The sequence below is a fragment of the Archocentrus centrarchus genome, unplaced genomic scaffold (genome assembly GCF_007364275.1).
Source record: "Archocentrus centrarchus isolate MPI-CPG fArcCen1 unplaced genomic scaffold, fArcCen1 scaffold_48_ctg1, whole genome shotgun sequence".
Lineage (NCBI taxonomy): Eukaryota > Metazoa > Chordata > Actinopteri > Cichliformes > Cichlidae > Archocentrus > Archocentrus centrarchus.
The window spans coordinates 1,122,376-1,146,345 of NW_022060272.1; the positions used below are offsets into that span (position 1 = coordinate 1,122,376).

The following is a 23,970-nucleotide window of genomic DNA, read 5'->3' on the forward strand; positions in this document are numbered from 1 at the left end:
CTGGGTTACTAAAATCAAAGTCACCCAAATCACAAATGAAAAAAAATATATATTTTTTTTATTTTATTTTAAAGATATTGTTAAGGTAGAAAAATCAAGAAAGTTCAATTCACGAGAATTGTAAGTGTTCATAATTACAGATTTTTTAATATGTGTCTTGTTTTCTTCAAATAAAATGAAACAATAACGTATCAGTGGCATCACGGAGCTGTTTGTGGACAGACAGGAATCACTGCACATGTTACATGAGACGATCCTTCTGCCTTTGTCAGCAGAATTCATCCTTTCAGCCGTAAATCTTTGAAGCCACTGGTTAATTTTTTTCTTTGTCTTGTCAGTAATCAGATTAAAGTTTCCAGAACATGATTTTTATGATGGAGATCCGAAGATAAGTGGTTTTGGTTTTGATTGGTATGCTGTGAACATGAGTAGCGTTGCAATGCCTAAGAGGAAGTAGCTCACAGTTCTTCAGGTTTAAGCAGAGGATAGATCAATTATGTGGAGAGAGGACAGCAGCAGAGAGGAGACGGTCATCACGGCTCAGACTCAGACACGCTGTTTATAACAGGAAACATCAGGGAACATGGGGCAGCAGATCATGTTTGATTGCAGCGTCAGAAACATGAGACCGACATGAAACATGAAAGTGAGACTGGACCTCTTTATTTCAAAAGCGCTCAAAAAATGAAAGTTACGGGGCCATATTCAGTTTTTCAGACACTCCTGTGTTTGCTAGGATGAGTTTTTCAGTCCACTCCACACCAGTTGGTGGCGCTAATGCACCATTTGCGCTCCGCCAATAACCTGAAGAAGAAGCAGCTCCGTGGCGGTCCTGAAGTTTCCGTTTAGAGTGTCTGTGTTTAGCAGCTCTCAGGCGTTGTACGAAGTGTGTTACACTCGCTCAGTGAACTGATACCCGCTATGGACAGCACGTACGGCTCAGACATTAAACCGTCTGCCTGCAGTGGCGGCTACCTGCACACGGAGCTCACGGCCCCACCGTGGACGCCTCCGCCGACTTACGACGGTCATTCCTACGGAGCGGGCTTCGGACGGTCACGCTTTGTCCAGCCGTATGGATTCGATCCCTCTGTCCCCCCGCCTGGTTTCGGCTGCCCGCCTCCTGGACACTTCCTGAGCGTGGCGCCCCCCGCTTCGGTAAACGACTACAGCAGCGCCGGAGCGCCAGCGTGTCAGCCTCCGAGGCCTCACGCCCCCCGTTGTGACCGTGAGCCGGCGCTAGACTTCAGCCGCTGGCAGCACGAGGGCCTGCGCCCGGCAGGTACGGGACTGGCACCGCAGCCGGACGATGACGCGGCCCGGCAGAGGAGGCGGGACGCGCAGTGGATCACACGATTCTTACAGACCAGAGGGAGAAGCTCCAGGAGGGCACAGAGCCCCCAGCAGCAGCCACAGCTGAGCTCCATCCCCGCCCTCAGAGACGCTCTGTACGGGGCAGCCGAGCTCGTTTCACGGCTGGAGGAGATCTGCCACACTCTGAATCACAACCTGCACAATGACAGCGTGTGGTCAGACCATTATTTAAGGGCTTTACGCGTGAAGGTCGAGCTGCAGGACAAAGTCAATCTCCTCAGAGATTCCGAGTGCTTGGATCAGTTGAAAACTAAAGTGTCCCGAGCTGCTCGGAGGAGGGTCCGAAGACTGCGGGCCAGGAAAGAAGCGCAGATAGAGGAGCAGCACGCAGAGGAGCGCAGATCTCAGAAAGAGGCCGCTATAGATAAATGGAGGATGAAACTGATGCAGGAGGTGGAGGAGAAGAAAAAGGTAGGAATGTTATGTTATTGTCCCCAAGCAAACTCAGACACATCATCACCCAGTAAACATCCAGCTCGTTTATTGGCAAATAAAGGCCTGTTTCCACCCTCTCATATAAACAGCAGGAACCCCCCCCCCCCCCAAAAAAAAACAAAAAACAAAAACAAACGAAAACAATTTAGGCTGGCAAGAGGAGTCTGTTAGACATTTCCTCAGTTTTTGTTGAGTAGTTAAATCATGGCCAAAGTTTCAAAGAATGAAGTCGGCATATGTGTGAGCCCAAAAGGCCACAGGTGACATGTTTCTGTGTTCTTGTTCCTGCAGACATGATAATCAGGAAGCCTAAAATTAAGATTTTGTCCAGCGCTGATGTTAGTGTTTGTGTTCCAGGAGCAGGACCTGAAACTGGCTGCAGACTCTGTTCTGTGTGAGGTGAGGAAGAAGCAGGCAGATGTGAAGAGGATGCAGGACATCCTGAGATCTCTGGAGAAGCTGCGCAGGCTAAGGAAAGAGGCAGTATCCAAGAAAGGTGAGGGCAGGTGTTGTCTTCAGCTGTGATGGCCTCTTACAGAATGCTGCAGGCTATTTGGAGTCTGAAAGAGACTTCAAAATGTTTCTGCAGGTAGTGGGAACCCTGTCTCCTCCTGTCTGATGAATCTCAAAACTTCTTTGGTTACTGAAGTCTTTATTATTAGTTTGATTGAATTTGCTTGAGTCTCTCCAACACTTTAGAGCATTTCATTTATACCTTCTGTACACTTTAAGTACCGTATTTTCCGGAGTATAAGTCGCACTTTTTTTCATAGTTTGGCTGGGGGTGCGACCTATACTCCGGAGCGACGTATATGTGACATTTATAACACATGAACCAAAATACTCCAGCCACTTGACATCTCCGTGAACTGCAGCTTTAAGGCAGTCTTGCGTAACCTGTGGGCGCAGTGGATGGAGAGCACAGCTTAACGGCAACTGGGAGAATGCGCCACCCAACTTTCCTGGAAGTCATTGGATGGATCAAGAAAACATGGGCTTCAGTGACAACCAAACCATCCTGTTGGGATTCAGAAAGGCTGGAATAATTGGAACTGCAGCTGACGACGAGTCTGACTAACGCGACACAGAAGAGGAAGCGGCGCTTCGTCTACGGAGTGTACGGAATTGTTTAGAAGTGACACCGAGGATGAAGAATTCAACGGATTGATGGTTTGGTTAACTTGTTAGTATGTTCTTTATGCTATGGTTATCTGAATAACTTAATGTTACGTTAACATACCGAACACGTGTTCGTTGTGCGTCATGTAGCTGAATGTGCTACGTTAGCATAACGTAGGCGTAACCGTGTTCGTCCTGTTCTTTAATCCATTATTATTTTAAATTGCCGTTCAAGATGGAATTTCTGCTCTGGGTCTCGGATTATATCAACCCCCCCCCCCCCCCCCCCCCCCCCAAAAAAGTGCGACTTATAGTCCAGTGCGACCTATATATGTTTTTTTCTTCTTTATTATGCATTTTTTGGCTGCTGCGACCTATACTCCGGAGCGACGTATAGTCCGAAAAATACGGTACTTTATCTGCCTCAGATCCAGGGGCAGCTTAGATCCATGCAGGCATCCCGCCATGTTTTCTGTCAAAGTTACTCAGGTGTAGATTCAGACATGAACATGGCACTTTAAACTGCTTTCAGATTCATATAAAGGAGTGCAGGTCAAAAAGGAGCTTTTGTGTTACCATCTGTGTCCGCACTCTTTGACATGTCCTCTGTATATGGCAGGCATTGTCACCGAGCTGCAGAGCGACGAGGTGTTCAGCGGCAGACTGGAGCAGCTGAGGACTGTGATGAAAAAGAGGACTGCTGTTTACTCGGCAGAGGAGAAAGCGCTGATGGTGATGCTGGAAGGCGAGCAGGAGGAAGAGAGGAGGAGAGAGCAGGAGAGACGAGCGAGGAAGGAGAGAGAGAGACAGCTGCAGAGGAAACACAGAGTGGACTCCATGCTGTTTGGAGGTAGCGGTTTGTGCAGTAAGACTGTGTCACAGCGCCGTGTGTTGTCAGCCACTGATGTTCTCTGTTTGTTTGATAGAAGAGTTTCCAGCTGACTGCGCCCTGCAGCCCTTCAGAGACTATTACAGCCAGGCTGAACACTCTCTGCATGCTCTCATCCAAATCAGGTTGGTGCACATCACAGAATAACTATATTAAAGTTGGTTTTATATTGCCACAAAAATGCATGTGATAAGAAAATAGAAACTATACAACTACAATCATAGTTACTGCCCATTAATTTACCACTTTAACATGTGGTTGCTGAGGACCAGGTTATTTTTTTAAATTTTGATAAGTAAAACCTGTGAACTGGCAGAGGATGGATTTTCTTTTTACCATGACTGCATATATGAATAACAGAGTGAGGGCTGTGTAGTTGAACTGAGCTGTAAAAGGAAAAAAAATGCACCTTATCCAAAGCAATCAGCTTTATAACACACTAAGAAGATGGAAGCATGTGGTTTTGTAAATTTATGGAGATTTTATTCCAGTCCAGTCACTGTGGCCAAGTTCATTCATTAGACTTTGTGCAAAAGAAAGTGTTTGATTCCAGCTGCTTTTTGTCTCAGCAGTAGCAGATGGAAACATCTGCAATCACACTTTGGCACCGTCCTCTGGACAGTCAGTTAAAATTTGCATTACATTTAGATGAAAACATGACTACAGCAGCAGAGATCCAGCATGAACAAAACCAGGACCCTGAAACTCATTTCAGATGACATTAGCTTTACTAATGACATGCAATTTTGCTTGCCATCATATTTATGTATAACTGTAATGTGGTTTTCAGAAAAGAATGGGACACATTTTTGGTTGCAGCAGATCATCCTGACAGTTCATCAGTTCCTCAGAGCTGGATCCTGCCAGACCCCCCATCAGACCAGGCCTGGGCCTCTGCCCTGCAGACTGCTGACACCGACTGCGACAGCCTCTGACTCCTTCTCTGCGTGCAAGAACTAACTGATGGTGACAAAGGAAGCTGCACCTTCGCTGGATTTTTGAACACACTTTGATCAAAGTGGCCACACAGCTTCTGAAACATATGTCTAGTTTCTTGTCTTATCCATGTGACGTGCAGCTGAGGAGCTGTTGTTCCAGAGGGCCATAGAAATGCATTATCACTGTTTTCTTTACCTCATTAAGGGTTTATTTATTTCAGAATGAACAAGAAATGAAATAAACAATATGAAGATGTCATACATTTCATTATTTTATTTCATTACATTATTATGCTAACAGATGGAAGCACACCAAAGCATTTATCATTTACATTTATTTAGGAGAAAGCATAACACTCCAGGATGTAAGCTCAACAAGCTGAATTTAAAAATAAACTCTGATCAGCACAGTTCAGTCAACTCTGGATATGTTCACCTTCAGTTAAAGACATCAGCGATGGATCTCTGAAACCATGATTCACCATGGCACTGGGTAAACAGAATAAGAATGGCTATTGATCCCAGTGGGAGCTTCATATGTCTGACAGCTCATCTATTTGTATGAGAACTGAAAGGCCTGATTGCTGTGGGTAACAATGATTTCCTGTATGAGAGAGAGGAGTCTTCCAGTACAGATGGGTCTTTGTCCCATAAAGATGTTATAAAGTGGGTGATCCAGTCAGGTGGGAGGACAGAGAAACATGATTAACGTCTCCTGAAATTGTGAAGAGTGCCTCTGGATGTTTAGTCTGTATCCAAGCAACAGTTTCATAGTGAACTTCAGCTGGTCACATGCCAACAGTTCAACATCAGGACAAAACATCTTCTCCTTGACAGTGCTATGTGCAGGATTACACCATCTCTGGTTCACAGATAAAGCCAGACCCCCACCTTTCTTCTTTAGCATCTCTGATTGTATGAGGGTGAAACCAGGTAGACCCATGTTAGAGTCTGAGATGTTTTGATTCAACCATGTTTCAGTATAACACCTGAGACTGCACTCATGGTATACTTTAAGTGTTCACCAATATCTCCATATCATCACTTTTGTTGGGCAGAGTTGACATTTCCCATGATGTCTGTTGGCAGAAAGGACTTATATCTCTACTTCCAAGCCTTCACCTTTGCATCAGCACCGCAACCACAAAGACACCTCTTTGTCTCAGGTGGAGTAGAGTGTGATCTTCCAGCTTTGCTCCATTTCAATAAAAAAAAATTCTTTCCTTGAGTAAACTCTGATCCTCACAGAAGTATCCCATCAAATCGCTAAAATACAACAAAAATTAATTCTGAATAAAGATCAGAGCTACCAGACTTTGCTGCTACCAGTTGTTCATGTTCATGCCAGTGCTGACTGTGGTATTTATGTTTTTCTTCTTAAAAGACAGGAGGGAAGAAAAGAGTGTCATCATCATAGAATAAAGTTTGATAGAAAATATATTTTTTTTATTTCATTGCACTCATTGACCCGTCTTGAATGTTGATAAGGAGCTGGAATCCTAATTTTACATTAGATATTTGAATCTAATTATTCAGCTGTAACCTGACAGGACAAAATGTAGGAGATAGAAAATGAAGCTAAAAATCTGGAGCAACAAGTGAGACGCAGTTTACTGATGGACCTGTGAGATTAGAGACCCAGACAGCAGCAGACCTCGTTTTGTCCAGGGCAGCTTTCCCTTTATGATTGTAGTTTTATCACAAAATGCAAACATTTTACAAATGTCTACGTTTTTATAGAGCTGTATATATACGCTGTGATTCCTTCGGGCAAATCCGGTTCTGGGTCGACCCACTGAGACTGATCTCAGTGGTTATCAGTGGAAAATATATTGAAGCTCAGACTCTGACTTTCAGATACTGTACATTTCAAAATGTTGCTTAACACAATTTAATGACTGAATCTGGATCTGTGAACACATTTTAAGATGAATTGTGGTCAGACCACAGACTGTCTGCAGCTGCATTTAATACAAGTCACATTAAAGACATTTAGTTCCATTTTAGAGTCTTAAAATCAGCCTCATCTTCACTCAAATTTTCACATCATCTGGAAGGCCCATCTGGGACAGACATTTTTCTGTCAGTGTGACCGATTACAATATGACCAATCATTGATCAATGATCAGTGTGTTCTGTGTCTAAAGGTGTACACAGATGAGTGTGATTTAAAGAGTGATTGTAGAGTAAGGTACAGTAAATGTTTCAGAGGAGTGGACCGAGGGACATTAATGCACCTGTCAGAGTTTTTGTTCTATGGGCTACTATTTTTAGATTTTATAAATCCATGACATAATCACTGTTTCTGTCTGTATATATGGAAGATTGTAGATGTTGAAAAAGAAAAGGCAAACTAAAATTCAGTTCATTTTGTTTGTACTGTACAGTCCCGAATCACAACAACAGTCACCTCAAGGTGCTTTGTATTGTAAAGTAAGACCCTACAGGTGACCCCCTATGAGCAAGCACTTGGTGACAGCCTGCACTGAGAGGCACAGCCAAGAGGCTGGGATAGTGCACAGGACCAGCTGTGCTGCATATGGTCTAGAAGTCCCCAAGTCCTGATGGGAGACACCACCAAAGGTGGTTGAGAACAACAGGACTAAGGTCCTGTGGGACTTTGAGTTCCAGACAGAAAACCAACTGCTGGCCAACCAACCAGACATAGTGCTGGTTGACAAGGAGCAGAAAACTGCAGTTGTGATAGATGCGGCAATTTCAACAATCCCAGCGGACAGCAACATCACGAGTCCCAGTGGTAATAGGAGCATTAAGAGTAGTAACCCTCAGACTGGAACAGTGGCTTCAGCAGATTTCAGGCACAACATCAGAGGAGGAACTGTGGATCAGAACCCTCAAACTCCCAGGCTTCTGGTAGAGGACCCAAGCTTGAGAAACAGATGCCACCCCTGCAGCATGGATCTGTGAGGGTTTATTGTACCAATAAATGCTTCTGAGTGTAACGTTTGGTGTGCTTTCACACAATAAATAACCAATAATAAATAATCTGAGAATGTTTGGGTGTCCCAGTGATTGGAGGCATTACTTTCTGATGTGTTTACTTGTCTCTTTTGAGTTGTTGATTATGTGGAGTAAGTCAGCTGATGGGAGTTACTAGAGATCAGTGGATTAGTGTTCCAGGTGGTTCTCTAAGTGAAGAGACACATTACAAACTGACTGACTGCGGCTCTGACAACAACAAGGTAAGCTTATCTATCTATCTATCTATCTATCTATCTATCTATCTATCTATCTATCTATCTATCTATCTATCTATCTATCTATCTATCTATCTATCTATCTATCTATCTATCTATCTATCTATCTATCTATCTATCTATCTATCTATCTATCTATCTATCTATCTATCTATCTATCTGTCCGTCTGTATGTATGTACTGTATATGAACACATGGAACACATTTGATTTTATTCAGGGTGGGCACACAGTGGTAAGTAGAGAAAAACCCAAATATAATGAAGGAAAACAGTAACCTGATCAAATCAGTCTGCGTGAAACAGGGAAAGTAAAACTTTGTGCTACCATCAACAGAAAACTTCTCCAGTTTACAGAAATGATTTAGAGGATGTTTGTGAGTCTGCAGCATCAAATATTCACACTTGTCTTGAGACGGCTTGTACTGCTTTTGAATTGAGCTACTTGGTCATATACATTTGCTCTTATTTGTCCAGCAGCAGTAAGAGTCACAGGTGACTCTGAGCTTATCAAGCATCTGTGCTCTTTGGTGCTGGAAGTCTCCAACCATCTGTCTGCTGAGTTGTGCCTTCATGCAGCTGAAATCTGATTAGTGCTCTGTGGACAGCAGGGACAGAGGCCAAGCATACGGAGCTTTCTGTGCTCTGTCAGATGCACACACACACACACACACACACACACACACACACACACACACACACACACACACACACACACACACACTGCATGTGAACTTTCCTCAAGTTCAGATGAGAGAAAGGATGCACCCGAAGCACTTGCAAAAAGCACTTTGAGGGCTCAGTTAGAGCTACCACTTAATTTAGAACCTCATTTTATTTCATTCTTACATCAACAGTGTCTGTGAGAGGGGAGCACGTGGGATGGGTGTAATCTCTGAGCCTTTCCTTGCCCATGATTCACTCTTCACTGTGCAACTGTGCATCGCACCTCACCAGTATAAAACAGGGAGGTGGAAGCAGACAGGTTTTCTGAGTAAACAAATCTGATTTAGAGTCCAGATTTTCTCGCTGCCTTCATGCACCTGCTCTGCTGTTAATGAATGTGATCAACACTGAGCTCTTCTTCAACAGTGTGTGTCTGTGGAGGATAGCTCAGGCTGCAGATGGCATCATTTCTACCGATGGAGACTAATGGCATAGTCATGTTAGCTCTCTGCTGTAGCATGAGACATGGATACATTACTCAAAAATTTTTACTTTATTTAGGTGAAAATGGCCTGATGGCTCCCATGTTTCTTCTGTGGAGGACAGGCCATTATTGGACTTGGTTTGGGCTCCATAGGACAGAATTATCACTGAAGTTTTAAGCACAATCCAAACAGGAACTATTTCATAATTAGAACTATATATGGATGAAATTAAAGGCCACTTTCACAATGTGAGCAGTGATGGAAGACCTCAAGTCAGGTTGATTTCCTGATCCAGAGTAGCACTCATAGAAGTGATGCTTTCACCTTTCTTCACATACTGAAGGAACACATACCACAAAACTTTAAAAGTACAACTACAACAAACATTAAAAGAACTGATAACCCAGTGATCAGGTAGTGCTATTTGTTTGTAACTTCATTTAATTTATTACAAATACAATGGTACAAACACAGTGGAGGTCATGTGACCCACTGACTGCAGATGGTTCAGTCTCTCAGGCTTCCAGTAAGGCAGGCTGGAAGATGGGAGGCCAGTGAGGTATGATTGTCAGAGTACTCCTGGGTGAACTTTAACCTCTTGACACCACCAGAATTACAATAATGCCTGACAGACTAGACTCAATAGAAAAAGAGGCTCATGTGAGAATCCTCTTCAGGCTTCTTGTGGAAGCCATATGGGACTGATAAAAAGTTAGAATATTGTGAACTAAACTATTCTGGAATTAGAGAGAAGAGATCAGACCAGGAGCATTTTAAGTGCTGCTTTGTGAAGACTGCAGCTTTTTGTCCCGGCTGAAACACAGATTGTTGCCATATAATCTCCTTTTATGGAGCAGGAAAGTCCACACTGAAGTGAGGGATTGCTCGAGCTGTTTCTCCTTACTGCAGTCACTTACATGGCTGACTTATCGAACTTTATGTGACTGACAGATAAATATTTTCAAAGGTTGAGACTATCTTTGTGTTTCTCAGTGGACTGTGCAGTATGGATGGTGTACCTCTGAGGATGCCTCAGGCTGCTTCTCTGCCGGAGGTCAAAGATGATGTCAAAGTGACTGTCCCTGACTACTTCAACATACTGCAGGAGACAGAGGTGAGTGTGCTTCTCTGACAGGCTTGACGACTCCTATCAAAGCAACCTGGCTTTCAATAACACCTCAGCAGGACCATGGGGGGATTGCCTCTATGCCACATCATATTGATGCTGTAATTTATGGTAAAGGATCCTCATCCAAATATTTTTCATCCTCATTATTGAGTGTACAAACAAGCATGTGTTTCAGTTGTTGGAAGTTTCTGTGTTGTAAATCCTTTTTGGAGTACTCAGTGCTAATAATGTGAGATACTACATGTTTCTGTAAGTTTCTAAAGCCATAAAGTTCCAAATTAAACCAAAAAAGGCTTGGAATATCTCACTTTGTAAAGTGCAATGAATATTGACTATCTTTTTTTAATGAAATGACAAAAAACAACTTTTTCACCATTTAATAATATTTTGACGTGTACTGCAATGTAAGACAATAAGAAAATGAACCCTCATTTAACATAAATACTAAATACTTTCCCAGTCAACAGTTCTGTTTTATCTAATACAGAATGATTCACATTGTAAATTGTGTTAGATTGTACAATAAAGCAGGGAATAGTTTGACCATTAGCACACAGCGAACATGCAGTGTCGTCAGTTTCTTGGTCAGATCGACCTTTTGTTCTTGAAAATGGTGAACTGAAGGTTTCAAAACAGAAATCCATGAATCAGTGAGTGGTCCCACAGCTTTTATTTAAAATATCTGGTTTTAATGCATAATTTAGTTCATGACTATAAAGTCTTAGCTGGAGTATTGTTTACTGAGTGGCTCATGTTAGCGTGCCAAAAGACTAAACTAAGATGATTTAGTAAGCAATTACGGCACCTGGGTGGCTTAGTGGTGAAGCCGGCAACCACATACATATGCCGCGTAGCGGTGCGGGTGGCGTGGGTTAGAGTCCCAGCCTGTCGCCAATTTTCCCGCATCTTCCCCTGTATCTTTCCCCCATTTCCTGTCTCTCTCTCTACTGCTGATAAAAAGCTGCTGTGGCCAAAAATGCAAAAAAAAAAAGAAACTATGAGCATGGCTGCTGTGCTGAGATGAAAAGTCTGGCATCATTGAGGTGAAGTTAAAAATTTAGCGTCAGAACCTGCAGAAAGACTTAAACTGCATACAGAGGTCAGTCATGCAAGAATCTAGTGAAGCTGGTGTGAAGCCGTCAAGGGAATTGTTTATGCAGCTAATATGTTTTTTGTCTGTTTGACAGTATGAATTCAATCTGGAGAACTGGGTGGTAACTGGGTTGCAGAGTTGTTTTGCCACGCAGCATCAGCCTGGGCCCTCTTCCTATTCATCAGGCCAGCTGGCATCTTGTCCACCATACTGGATGATATTAAGCAGCCCACAACAAAACCGCCTGGCCAGTCGCCAGAGCTCAGACTTCTGCGAGCCCAACCCTCGACAGCGGTCCCACAGCCTCAAACACTCCATCCTCTGCACCAAAGGTACCATCTCAGATTCTGAGGATGAAGAGGGCGCTGCACAGAAAGCCAAGGCCAAGAATGTTGGCTTGGGAGAACAGCGTCTTCCTGTAAAGTGTCAGCATGTTCAGAGGAGAGCACAGAAGGCCTTCGTCCCTGACCTGCTGAACCCTCCGGCCTGTTTGAGCAGCCTACCACACCAGCGCAGAAAGAACCTGCGTCAGTGTCCACTTTCACTGCGTGACACATCCACACAACAAGATCCCAACACAGACAACCACTCCCAGAGCCCTTTATCACACATGGCCTCCAGCACCAGGACCTCTCACACCAGTGCCAGCACAGTCAATGTGGTAAGCAGTAAAGGTTAACAGAGAACACACTGTGGTGTGAGCTGTGTATGTGTGTGCTTTTGTTATTTTTAATTCCAGAATGTCTCAAGCTTTATACACTGCTTAAAATATTAAAGGAACTCTTTTTAATCAGAGTTTAGCATCAAGTCAGTGAAACTTCTGGAATATTGACCCGGTCAGTTTTGTATCAGAGGGGGTTGTTATTCAGTTTGAGCTGCTTTGGTGTTAATGAAATGAACAACAGGTGCACTATTCTATTCTATTCTATTCTATTCTATTCTATTCTATTCTATTCTATTCTATTCTATTTATATAGCACCAAATCACAACAGTCACCTCAAGGCGCTTTGTATTGTTGTATTGTGGGTAAAGACCCTACAATAATAATCATCTTTTCTGACTGTTTTTTCACTAGTTTTGCATTTGGCCATAGTCATTGTCACTACTGGTAGCATGAGGTCATACCTGGACCCTACAGAGGTTGCACAGGTAGTCCAACTCCTCCTGGATGGCACATCAATACGTGCCATTGCCAGAAGGTTTACTGCATTTTCCAGCACAGTCTCAGAGCATGGAGGAGATTCCAGGAGACAGGCAGTTACTCTAGGAGAGCTGGACAGGACCGTAGAAGTTCCTTAACCCACCAGCAGGACCGGTATCTGCTCCTTTGTGCAGGGAGGAACAGGATGAGCACAGCCAGAGCTACACAATGACCTCGAGCAGATCACTGTTGTGAATGTCTCTGACCAAACAATTAGAAAAAGACTTCATGAGGGTGGCCTGAGGGTCCGGCATTCTCTCGTGGGCCCTGCGCTCAGCACCGTTGAGCCCGATGGGTATTTGCCAGAATTGACTCGTCCATCACTGGCGCCATGTGCTTTTCACAGATGAGAGCAGGTTCACCCTAATCACATGTGACAGCCATCAAAGGCTCCGGAGAAGCTGTGGAGAATGCTATGCTTAGCTCAGTGATGCCCTGGGTCAGATCTGGGAGGAGATCCCCCAGGACAACCATCCGTCATCTTATTAGGAGCCCCAATGCTGTCAGGCATGCATACATGCAGGTGGGGGCCATACAAATAACTGAGTACCATTATGAGTTGCTGCAGTGATATTTGGGCAAAAAGGACTAACCTGCTGCATCATTTATTCCACTTTGATTTTCAAGTTGTCTCTAAATTCAGCCTCTGCAGGTCGATCATTTTAATTGCCTTCAAATATCAGCTATCCTGCATGATTTTTTAGTCCTGTAGAGATCTGATGTGTTTTCAAAGTTCCTTTAATTTTTTTAAGTAGTGTATACACACAGTACAATACAACTGATCACTGTAGAGTAAACTGAACAAACATAGTGAAGACAGCTTTTGCATCACTGTCAGAAAAGAAACTTAAACAGCCACCTTTGCGCTTTTCTTTGGTGCCGTTTATTGCCATAATTAGAGAAATATTATGTGGCCATTCACTCATGAGGCCATGTGAGTTTGTGGCTAAGTCTGTAGTATAGTCTGTAGTATAGATATTCATCTGTTTCCCAACACTGTTTGAATACAGCTTAAAGCTTAAGGCAGTCCCGTCACCTGAGCTGCACTGCAAATCTAGATGTGTAACCAGAACCAGACAGGCTCAGCATGAAAACGCAGTACTTTCACTATATTTATAGTCAGGCATGTGATCATTGAGATCACTGAGGTATCCTCCTGTCACTAAATTTCCTTTAATTCTCACATGGATGTCAACATTATTAACTAGGAAAGGAAAGAAGTCCTCCCCATCCAGCTTTTCTCCAGTTTACATTTTCAAAATGTTTTCATGGATTTGGACTCTAAAAATAAACAGTGTAAAGACTGCTCCCTGAATCCAGCCAGGCTATAAGAGGTTCATCAGGATTAGCTGGTGCGAATCCCGTGTCTTTCTCAGCAAAGCTGCATGTTAGGTCTACCATGCCCCGACCTGCTGTCTGCCTTTAAGAGGATCTCTCCTATTCATGTAAAGATGCCCGACCATGCTCTGCTCTTTTCCAGCCTCACACGGTACATTCACTGCACTCTACTTTTTCTTAGACATTGAGACCAGATACCTGTAGAAACCCCCTTGCCACCTCACCCCCCTGGGGTTTGCCCTCCTCTGGTTCAGACTCTACAGCAGAACTCCTGTCGGCTCTGAGCCCAGAAGAGAGAGAGTTGCTGGGGGCCATCACTACACGGGGCTACTCTCTCCATACCGCCATCACTGCTCTTCAGAGGACAGGACGGCAGACCCCAGATCAGGTTCGTGTCATAACAACAACAACCCACTGTTGCTAGGAGACACTTGGTCAACTTTTGTGATTTGGCCCCAGCTGTCAGGATCATATGGTCTATTCTATGAGTACTGATACAGTATAAATACAGTACACTAAGCTACCTTAAGCCAGTGTAAAAATAGGGCTCGCACTTGCACCCTGCTGCATTATGTTTTCATGCACAGAAGAGAATAAATTTCACAATAGAAGAGAGAGTAAGTGGGAAACAGCAGATCAGCCGTAATTACATCCTGATTAAATGGCTTTAAAGTCACAAACACATTTCTTCAATGTCAATATTTATAGCATTTACTAATTCTGACAGTGCAGTGACATGAAAAGAACTCTTTATGCTACATGGATTGTTTGGTTAAAGATTTGTGCATTTAATGGCTTGACAGATTTTACAGCCTGATCTGAGATCTGTCCCGAGCTTCTCTATCATATGCTTAATCACAGCAGTAAGGAACTGGTGCCTTACAAAGTGTATTATTGTGTGTCTTGTTGATCACTCTAGGTCACTGTGCTCTCACACAGATCGTGTTTCACTGCCCTTGTTGTAGTACGTAGAGCTGCTTTGCTCTAGTAATCTTTACCCTGTGAGTTCATTTAAACACATATACAGCATAGAACAAACAGACTGAAGTAATGTGAAGATAGTGGATTAGTGTGAAAACTGTGCAAATTCTAAAGTTAACATCCACAGAGGAACATCCACAGTTACAATTACACCATATATGTCAGATTGAACCAAATGGCTATTTTGGAAAGCAGGTTGTTAAAATAGTTGCAAATGTTTTCTTTTCAATTCACTATATACTTATTTTCCTCTACATTTCACTGGAAATATCGCACAAACTAAACCAACACCTATTCTTAAATGATACCCAAACCAGTGAGCTATCAGCTTGTAATTATATATTTATATATAAGCACATTTAAAAAATAAAAACTAAAAAGCTGTTTTTCCTAACATGTCACACTCATGCACAAAGGTTGTGTTTCCCCATTTATGTATTTAAGTTTTTGCTTTTATTTATCACCCACGTGCAAACAAATCCAAGATGTAAACTTACATTTCACAAATGAAACTACACAAGATTAAAAAAAAAAATGTATTTACCTGAACCAGCTGAGTAACAAAATTAATTGGCAGTTTATTTGGTAATCTCATGTTTCAGTTTATCAAATGTGAGGATTTTCTGTTTTGATTATTTGAGTATAAGAATCATTAGATTTGAATAATCTGAAGGTTAAATACTTTTGTTCATAAAGATGACTCTCAAACCATTTTGTGAATAATAAAAAAACAACAACTAATAGATTGCTCAAGAGATGAGGCAGATGAAGGCAAATCCTCCACTTTGAGCAGCAATAAATAATAACTCAATGATACAATGTATAATGGAACTCTTCCTACACTTCCTACTTCCTTCAATTCTTTTAAGTACATCATCAATTAGAAATGCGCACATTTACTTAGAGTACACAATCTTTTAAATAAGAATGTGAGAACTTCTCCACTATTAGATTAGCATCACCAAGTTATCAGCTTTCTCTGTATGATCGTAGGGTCTTGTAGGGTGCATTGAGACAACTGTTTAAAAAAATTGAATCAAATTTTCCCAGATTTGTTCATTTGACAGCTCATTTCTTTTTCATCTTATATGAATGAATATTTGGCAGATCTTGAGTTACCTGGTGGCATGTGACCACCTGTGCCAGCTGGGTTACGACATGGCTCAGGTGGAAGAGGCCTTGGAGATGTTTCAAAACTGTGAAACAAAGGTGAGACATACAAAGAGCTCCAACATCACACAAATCTTTAATGTTATCAGAGACAGTAAAACGTTTCCTCTGATGAAGTCCGTTTGACTAAAAAGTTTAAAAATGTTTTCTTTCTTGAGGCGGAAGAATTCCTTCACCTGCTGAATCAGTTCAATGAAATGGGATTTCAGAAGAACACCATCAAAGAAGTGCTGCTGGTTCATGAAAACCACCGAGATCGGGCTCTCGAGGAGCTGATGATGCGTGTGTCCTGATAAAAGATCCATGCACACACGCGCGCACGCACACACACACTTTTCTCACTGACGTGTTGCTAAAAACTCATCATATCTGATCTTGTGTTGTATGAAACAACTACACACACATAGTTGTAGCTGAGGGTGGACAAGAACAGTCTATTGTTAGATGATGATTTGTTCATATTTCACGTGTTTATGCATATATTCTTTAACATTTTAATAGTTCAGTTTTGAAACAAAAACACACTGAATAAGGTCATGTTGTCTGTGTCAGTCTGAAGTGATGCAAATATTTATAGTAATTGTGACCAGTTTTATTAAAAGTGTGAAATGAATTTATACCAAGACCATTTGTTTTCTTCTCCTGTAAGAAATGAAGTTATACAAGGATTGTTTGCCATAAAAATAGGAGCAGTGTGTATCACAGGCTGGTTCCCTTAAACAAAAGAACATTACAAGTGCTATTTTCATTTTGCATCAGTTCTATTTATCCATCGGTTCTATTAGTTATCAAAAATTGTTTTAATTTACAGAGACATGGTCTGAACAAGCAGATCACACAGATTAGATGTCTTTTTTGGAGGAAAGTCTGTGAGTAAACAACAGCTGCAACGTGGGCAGTAATCCGTTGCTGCATGTCTGTGCAGCAGCTCATAGATAAAGCAGTAAGTCAGTCTGTAAAATGTGCTTACATTTGATATCATTTCATTATCTGCCTTAATATTCCTTCTTTTCCAGATTGATTTGGTTCATGTGTAAAAACTTTTTTTAATCCAACACACTGGGCCTCATTTACTAACGGTGCGTGTGCACAAATCTGTGCACAATTTTCTTGTCTGAATTTGTTCATATTTTATGAGCAAATTTAGAAGTGCCTCTGACCATGCATGTGAACCAAGGCTGTCCTAGGAAATTTAACACAAGTCTTAAAAATGAATACTACTACGACAACAGCTAATTATTATTATTATGGATTTTGGTCATTATTTACAGTTTTCCAAAACAGCAAAAACCACAAAATCCTCAGAATTACACTTACAAAAATTGCACGTAAAGAATGGAAATGTACTGTACTGAATGGAAAGGCATAGCTTTAACCTTTATATATAAACATATTCTAGAATTCATTATCTGATTATAAATATCATATTCTTCATTAAAAATGACTTCTGTCATTACTGGATGTCATCACTTAGTCTAATTTCTTGGTACTATCCCACAGATGCTCAGATCTGGATTTTGTTCTTTTTCATTGCAGTGTCTCAACTCAGGCTAAAAGATCGCATCCTCCTTTTTTCATATCAGCTTTTCCCCCTTTCCTTTCTTTTTTTAAACTGTTGTCACTCCAGTAGAAATGCTTTGGAAAATTGGCTTCCTCTTCAGACACTATTGTTTCATTTTCTTCAATCGGGCTTTCTCCCACATTCCTGCCTTAGTGGTGCAGGCTTCTCTTTTGCAAAGTCACCACAGGTTTCTCTGCTTTACCTAGATGTAAATTTGTTTCCTCATATAGAGCAATAAGGGCATGGCAGTATGCAGAAAGTATGCAGAGTATATGCAGACTGTACAAGCCTGTTGCTTCAGAGTGATTCTAATTTACTAACATATGCGTGATTAAGGACAAAATAGGCCTGTTTCCATGTTTAAATCAGACTGCAATTTAGAATACGCATTTGCTTTTTGTGAAGGGTAAGAACGTTTCAGTGCACATATTAGTAAATGAGGGCCAATAAGAATATAAATCAGAATGATGATTTAAAAAGCAGCAGCTCTTAAAGGTTCTGAGAGCATCCCAGGGACAGTGTGGGACAGACATCAGGGTCTCCGAGGTTTTGGTCCTGAGTACGACCCGGGCAGTTTCCCAAAAGGGAGACAGTGGCTTTAGGCAGCCTCATCAGAAATGTATATATGGATCCAATCCTGCCAAAACCTTTCATCTCACACCTTGGTCTCCATTTGTACTCCTCTATGGTATACTCTGTGGTCACGTGTCTGCTGAGAGTGAACACAGAGTCTCCTCTGACCACTGCAGTGAACAGAGAACTTTTGCTGTTGCCGTACTGACCGGACATGACCACCCACTGACGTGAAGTCAGATTGTAACAGTCCATCACACACTGTAAGAAATCTTCACGTGGTCCATTCCGCATCACATAGAGATTATCCCTGTAGGCCACCATATGAAGACCATAACTGTGCTGGCGGATGAGTGTAGTGACCAGATTCCACCGATTGTGTTCAGGTACATACTCATGTATGTCTGTGGCTCCTTTCCCTTTCCAGAGACAGATAAAGATCCTGCTCATGGCTACGGTGTACACAACTGAGGCCGAAGGGCACGGGAGGGAGGAAACAAAACTCCAGCTCTGATCAGATAGCCCATATCGCTCCACTGATGACAAAGCCTTCATGTTGTACTCCCCTCCTACAGCATACAGGCATCCTTCATGACCTATCAGAGAGAGGTTGTAGCGTTGCTGCTGAGGCCCACAGATGACGGACCATGAATTGGCCGCAGGGTTGTAGCAGAATCCAGTCTCCACTACCTTTTTACTTACATCATGCACTCCTCCGATGATGTACAGTTTGTTGTCAAGCACTGCCACACCTGCCATGCTGGTGCTGGTGCTCACAGGAAGGTGTGTGAGGACCCTCCACTCTTTGTGCTCTTCATCTAGATAGCACACTGTCCTCTGGACATCTTGCAGGAGCTTAGTGGATGGAGAGTGACTGCACACTGCCATGTAGCTACTGGGGAGAAGAGACTCAATGTATTCTACCAGCTTGTTGGGTAAGGTGTGAACATCCTCGCCAAGGTCAGTGTATATGTCTCTTATGAATAAGGCTGCTCTGTGGAACAACTCCCACACTCCATAGGTTGCAGCTGTGTGGACAATAAGCAAGCAGTTTTCAGAATTTATAATATTGATCAAATGCTTGGTGAGAGCTGGCACCTGGAGAAAAGCTGTGCACTCAATCGCTTCAACGATCTGGTCACTGTTGAGCATGGGTCGCTCCCCATCCAGCACCTGCAACAGAACTAGAAATCCCAGATCTCCCACACATTTCAGCTGGACCTCCTCCTGTCTAGACTCTCTCATTCCTGATTGGAAGAGTGCTCTGAAGTAGTCACAGTTATTAGCTACAATAGTTTTATCCACAGTGAAAACACTGCTGTTAATGCTGACTCTCAGGCTGTCTGCTGCCTTACAGTGTCCTGAATGTTGGCTCGAGTGTGGGCAGCTGCTGGACTCCATCAACTCCCTTCCATTGATCTTCATCACATCTCCAGTTAAACTGTGAGCTAACGCTAAGATAAGTTTGAATTGCACCAAACTACAACACATAAACTATTATTTACCGCAAGTTTGAGTGGATGCCTCCGATCCAAAGTGGATGGTCTCTGACAAGCGTATTCACTATTTGTTAGCAGAGCTCTGAGAACAGGCTCTATACATAGCAGCTGGAGGTGTGACACAGTTCAAGTACATTATGAGGACATGCAGCCAGAGCAGAAAGAGGAGCTGGATAAAGGCATGGTAGCTGTAAATGTGCTGATGATTCACCCTTCATTTGTGTCTGACAGTTTTGGAACAGCTGAAGGTTTGTCCTTGACCATCATAAGCAAACACACTACAACAATAGGCTTTTCCTCTGGGTCACATATCATGCATATCAGCCCTTAGTAAAAATCTGACTGCAGGACCTGTTCTAGTATTTAGGACCTGTACTGGTAACTTTGTACTTTTCCAACATGGTTCCAACACTACATGGTGCACAAAGGTACAGCAAGTAAGACTGTGTTCAGAATTTCACAATTAGATCAATATCGGTAACTGTAAAACATCATTAGTAAATTCCTAGTCAGTTGTCATTATCTTGTGATACTATGACAATAAACATATTTTTGAATATAGAGATTAAATAATTTTAGTGCTACAATGTAAGAAACCCAATCACAGGGAGCCACAAACCAGTGAAGTGCAAAGTAGCTACCTAAACTCTTCTCTCAGTGAAGTAGACTGCACTACATACAATTCTGGATACTGTGGCTTCCCTGAAAAGGAAAGCCTCAAATCAGAAGGATCAGAATTGTGGTATAGCTCATAAATGCACAGCTTAAAGCAGATAACCCGTAAGCTGGAGAGGGAATGGCGTCTCACTAATTTAGAAGATGCTCATTTAGCCTGGAAAAAGTTTTTTGCTCTATAAAAAAGCCCTCCGTAAGGCTAGGACATCTTAATATTCATCATTAATTGAAGAAAATAATTAAAATAAATAAGAATCAAAATCTGTGGAACCAGACACCCTCTCTATTTTTAAGATTGTGCTTAAAACCTTCCTTTTAGATCATGCTTATAGTTAGGGCTGAATCAGCTGACCCTGAACCATCCCTTAGTGCAATAGGCTGCAATAGGCTGCAATAGGCTGCAATAGGCCTAGGCTGCTGGGGAGTTCCCGTGATGCACTGAGTGTTTCTTTTTCATTCACCTCTTTTTACTCTGTTTATACCCCACTCTGTATTTAATCACTAGTTATTATCAGTCTCTGGCTCTCTTCCACAGTGTGTCTTTTTGTCCTGTCTCTCTTCCCTCAACCCCAGAGGTTTCTTCCTGTTGGAAGGAAGTTTTTCCTTTCCAAGTACTCGCTCATAGGGGGCCGTTTTTGACTGTTGGGTTTTGTTGTGATTTGGTGCTATATAAAAAAAACAAGAATTGAATTATTTGGGGTATCCTGTGGACAGAGAACAAATAGACTTGGTGGTGGAATGAGAAAATACAGGAAATATCATGACATCATGAAGAAAGTTTTGGAAGATAGGTTAAGAAGAGAGGTGATCATCAGTATGGCTTCATGCTGAGAAAGAGCACTACATTTATGATGTTTGCTTTGAGAGTGTTGATGGAGAAGTACAGAAAAAGCCAGGAGGAGCTTCACATGTCATACTGGATCTAGAGAAAACAGATGATAGGGTGCCAAGAGAGGAACTGTGGTACTACAAGAGGAAGTCAGGAGTGGCAGAGAAGAATGTGAGGGTGGTGCAGGACATGTATGAGGACAGAGAGACAGTGGTGAGGTGTGAGGTAGGTGTGACAGATGGGTTCAAGGTGGGGGTGAGAGAATATCAGGGATAGTTTCTGAGGTTAACAGATGAGGTTAACCATCGTAGTCTCTCCGGACTACGATGTTTGCAGATGACACTGTGATTTGTAGTGAGAGTAGGGAGCAGGTGGAAGAGAACCTGGAGAGGTGGAGGTGTGCACTGGAGAGGAAGTCAGCAAAGGCAAGACAGAATGCATGTGTGCGAATGAGAGAGAGAGAGAGACAGGTGGAGGCAGATTCACTGAGGCAGCCCCTAAAGAGAGCGGCCAAAACAAGAATAAGAATGCTACCAATGCAAAATTTAGAAAAGCAAAAATCAGGAAATAAAATGACAAAATGAAACACAAGTGAGTCATTTCATAAAAGTATGTATGCTGCTGCATGCCCTGAAAGCAAAGAAGAAGAAATATAAGCTGATTTTTCATCCTGCTTTCACTAAACAAATTTGCTTTTGAAAAAGCATTTTTGAAAAATTCACTAGTAATCAGAAATAAGACACTAAACTATGTTTTTAATAGTTGAACAATCTTGCTTGATGGAATATACCTTAAACAAAATAAAGTATTTGATTTGAAACCACATTTCTTTCCCTCCAGAGCAATTTCTTTGTCCCCTGTCTACAGGATACACCAGATAATTCAGTTCAATTTTATTTATATAGCGCCAAATCATAACACACAGTCGCCTCAAGGTGCTTTAAATTGTAAGGTAAAGACCCTACAATAATAAAGAGAAAGGCCAACAATCAGATGACCCCTGTGAGCAAGCACTTGGCGACAGAGGGAAGGAAAAACAGTCTTTTAACAGGAAGAAACCTCTTTCAGAACCAGGCTCAGGGAGGGGCAGTCATCTGCCATGACCGGTCAAGGCTGAGTGAGGGGTTGTGCTCCAGTTTCTGACAGATCCCACTTCTCAGCCTCCCAGGGAACATCTATGCTGGAGAGGAGAGACTGTCCATTAGTTGAATGTTGAACCTCAGATTTAGGAGGAGCTACATGGTTTTCACCATGACCATGGAACACCTGACCAGCCTATCCTCTCAAGATTATGTGAGGGAGTGTGGGAGTTTGCCCAACCAATCTAAAAGTGTTTTGTGGACTTTTTGTGGGCAGTGCTGCAGGAGTACAGAATGGCCTGTTGCTACGGGCCATTCAGTCTCTCTACAACCATAGTGAGAGTTTGGTTCCCATTGGTGGCAGTAAGTCAGCAGACTGATTCTGTTCATAGCTTTTATGGTTAGAATTTCTAGGCATAGCAGATGGCAGAAGGTCTTTGGTAGATTTAGGATCATGTCTCTGCTCTTTGCAGATGATGTGGTTCTCCTGGCCTTATTAAACAGTGACCTCCAGCTGGTACTAGGGTGGTTTGCAGCTGAGGATGAGAATTATCATCTCCAAATTTGAGACCATGGCTCTTAACCGGAAAAGGGTGAAGTGGAGTGTCCACTCCAAGGCAGGCACGAGTTGTTGCCCCAAGTGGAGAAGTTTAAGTAAGTCAGGGTCTTATTCATGAGTGGGAGAGGGTTTGGGAGATTGACAGGTGGGATGGAATGGCATCTGCAGTGATGTGGATGCTGTACCTGCCTTCTGTGGTGAAGAGAGAGCTGAGTGAAAGTGAAGCTGTCAATTTACCAGTTGATATATGTTCCTACCCTCATTAATGGCCACGAGCTCTGGGTAGTGATTGACAGAATGAGATTGCAGATACAAGCAGCAGAAATGGGTTTATTATGAAAAGTGGCTGGACTCTTCCTTAGAGATAAGGTGAGGAGCTTGGTCATTTGGGAGAGGCTCAGAGTAAGTTTGGGCATCTGACTAGGATGCCTTCTGGAGGCCTCCCATGTGAGGCATTCCAGGGATGTACCAGAAGAAGGCTCCAGGACAGACCCAGAATACACTGGAAAGATTATGTGCCTTGAGTAGCTTGGGAATGCCTTGGCATCCCTTCGCATTAGGTGGCCAGCAAGAGGGAGGTCTGGGCATCTCTGCTTAGGCTGCTGCCCCCATGGCCCAAACCCAAGTAAGACAAGTGGCACAAAATAGAAGGAATTATTTTATTTAAAACTTTCACTTAGTTTAATTTAATTGTATTTTAGCTTTTTTTTTTTTTTTTTTAAACTTACAGTATGGAGCTGGTTTATGTTATTTTATTGGGCCTTTCTGTGTGGAGTTTGCATGTTCTCCCCGTGTTTGCGTAGGTTTTTCACCACAGTCCAAAGACATGCCATTAGTAGTGTTAGATTAATTGGTGATTGCCCATAGATGTGAATGTGAGCATGAATGGCTGTCTGTCTCTCTGTGTTAGCCCTGCAGCAGGCTGGTGACCTGTGCAGGGTGTAACCTGCCTCTCACCCTATGACAGCTGGGACAGGCTCCAGCCCCCCCGCGACCCTGAACAGGATAAGCGGAAAATAATGAATGGATAATATTTATTTGACCTCCCTTCTTATGTGTAGTTTTTACAGTCATATTGTATTTTATGTTATTGAATTATACATTTATTCTACTTATTTAAGCTATTTCTTGTAGGTTGTGTTTAATAATTTGGTTGCTGT

The 23,970-nt window shown here is 42.4% G+C and overlaps 3 protein-coding genes across 4 annotated transcripts; 2 read left to right on the forward strand and 1 right to left on the reverse strand.

Moving 5' to 3' along the window:
• Window positions 1-796: 796 nt before the first annotated feature.
• Window positions 797-5,361, forward strand: pdcd7 (programmed cell death 7). 2 transcript variants are annotated; one of them, XM_030725154.1, is made up of 5 exons: window positions 797-1,785; window positions 2,167-2,305; window positions 3,548-3,778; window positions 3,858-3,942; window positions 4,608-5,361. In XM_030725154.1, exons 1-5 carry the CDS (start codon window positions 922-924, stop codon window positions 4,750-4,752), a joined length of 1,464 nt encoding a protein of 487 aa, XP_030581014.1. In that variant the 5' UTR covers window positions 797-921; the 3' UTR covers window positions 4,753-5,361. The 2 variants fall into 2 exon arrangements, with proteins under 2 accessions (XP_030581014.1, XP_030581013.1); XM_030725153.1 differs by having other exon boundaries at window positions 3,855-3,942; window positions 4,608-5,359.
• Window positions 5,362-7,932: 2,571 nt separating this feature from the next.
• On the forward strand, window positions 7,933-16,552 carry ubap1lb (ubiquitin associated protein 1-like b). Its single transcript, XM_030725191.1, has 6 exons — window positions 7,933-7,958; window positions 10,116-10,236; window positions 11,439-12,005; window positions 14,066-14,272; window positions 15,973-16,074; window positions 16,194-16,552. The coding sequence occupies exons 2-6, from the start codon at window positions 10,129-10,131 to the stop codon at window positions 16,326-16,328; spliced, it is 1,119 nt and encodes a 372-aa protein (XP_030581051.1). The 5' UTR covers window positions 7,933-7,958; window positions 10,116-10,128; the 3' UTR covers window positions 16,329-16,552.
• A 1,533-nt stretch (window positions 16,553-18,085) lies between these two features.
• Window positions 18,086-19,594, reverse strand: kbtbd13a (kelch repeat and BTB domain containing 13a). The gene has a single exon (XM_030725208.1). The coding sequence runs from the start codon at window positions 19,592-19,594 to the stop codon at window positions 18,086-18,088; it is 1,509 nt and encodes a 502-aa protein (XP_030581068.1).
• Window positions 19,595-23,970: the final 4,376 nt, after the last annotated feature.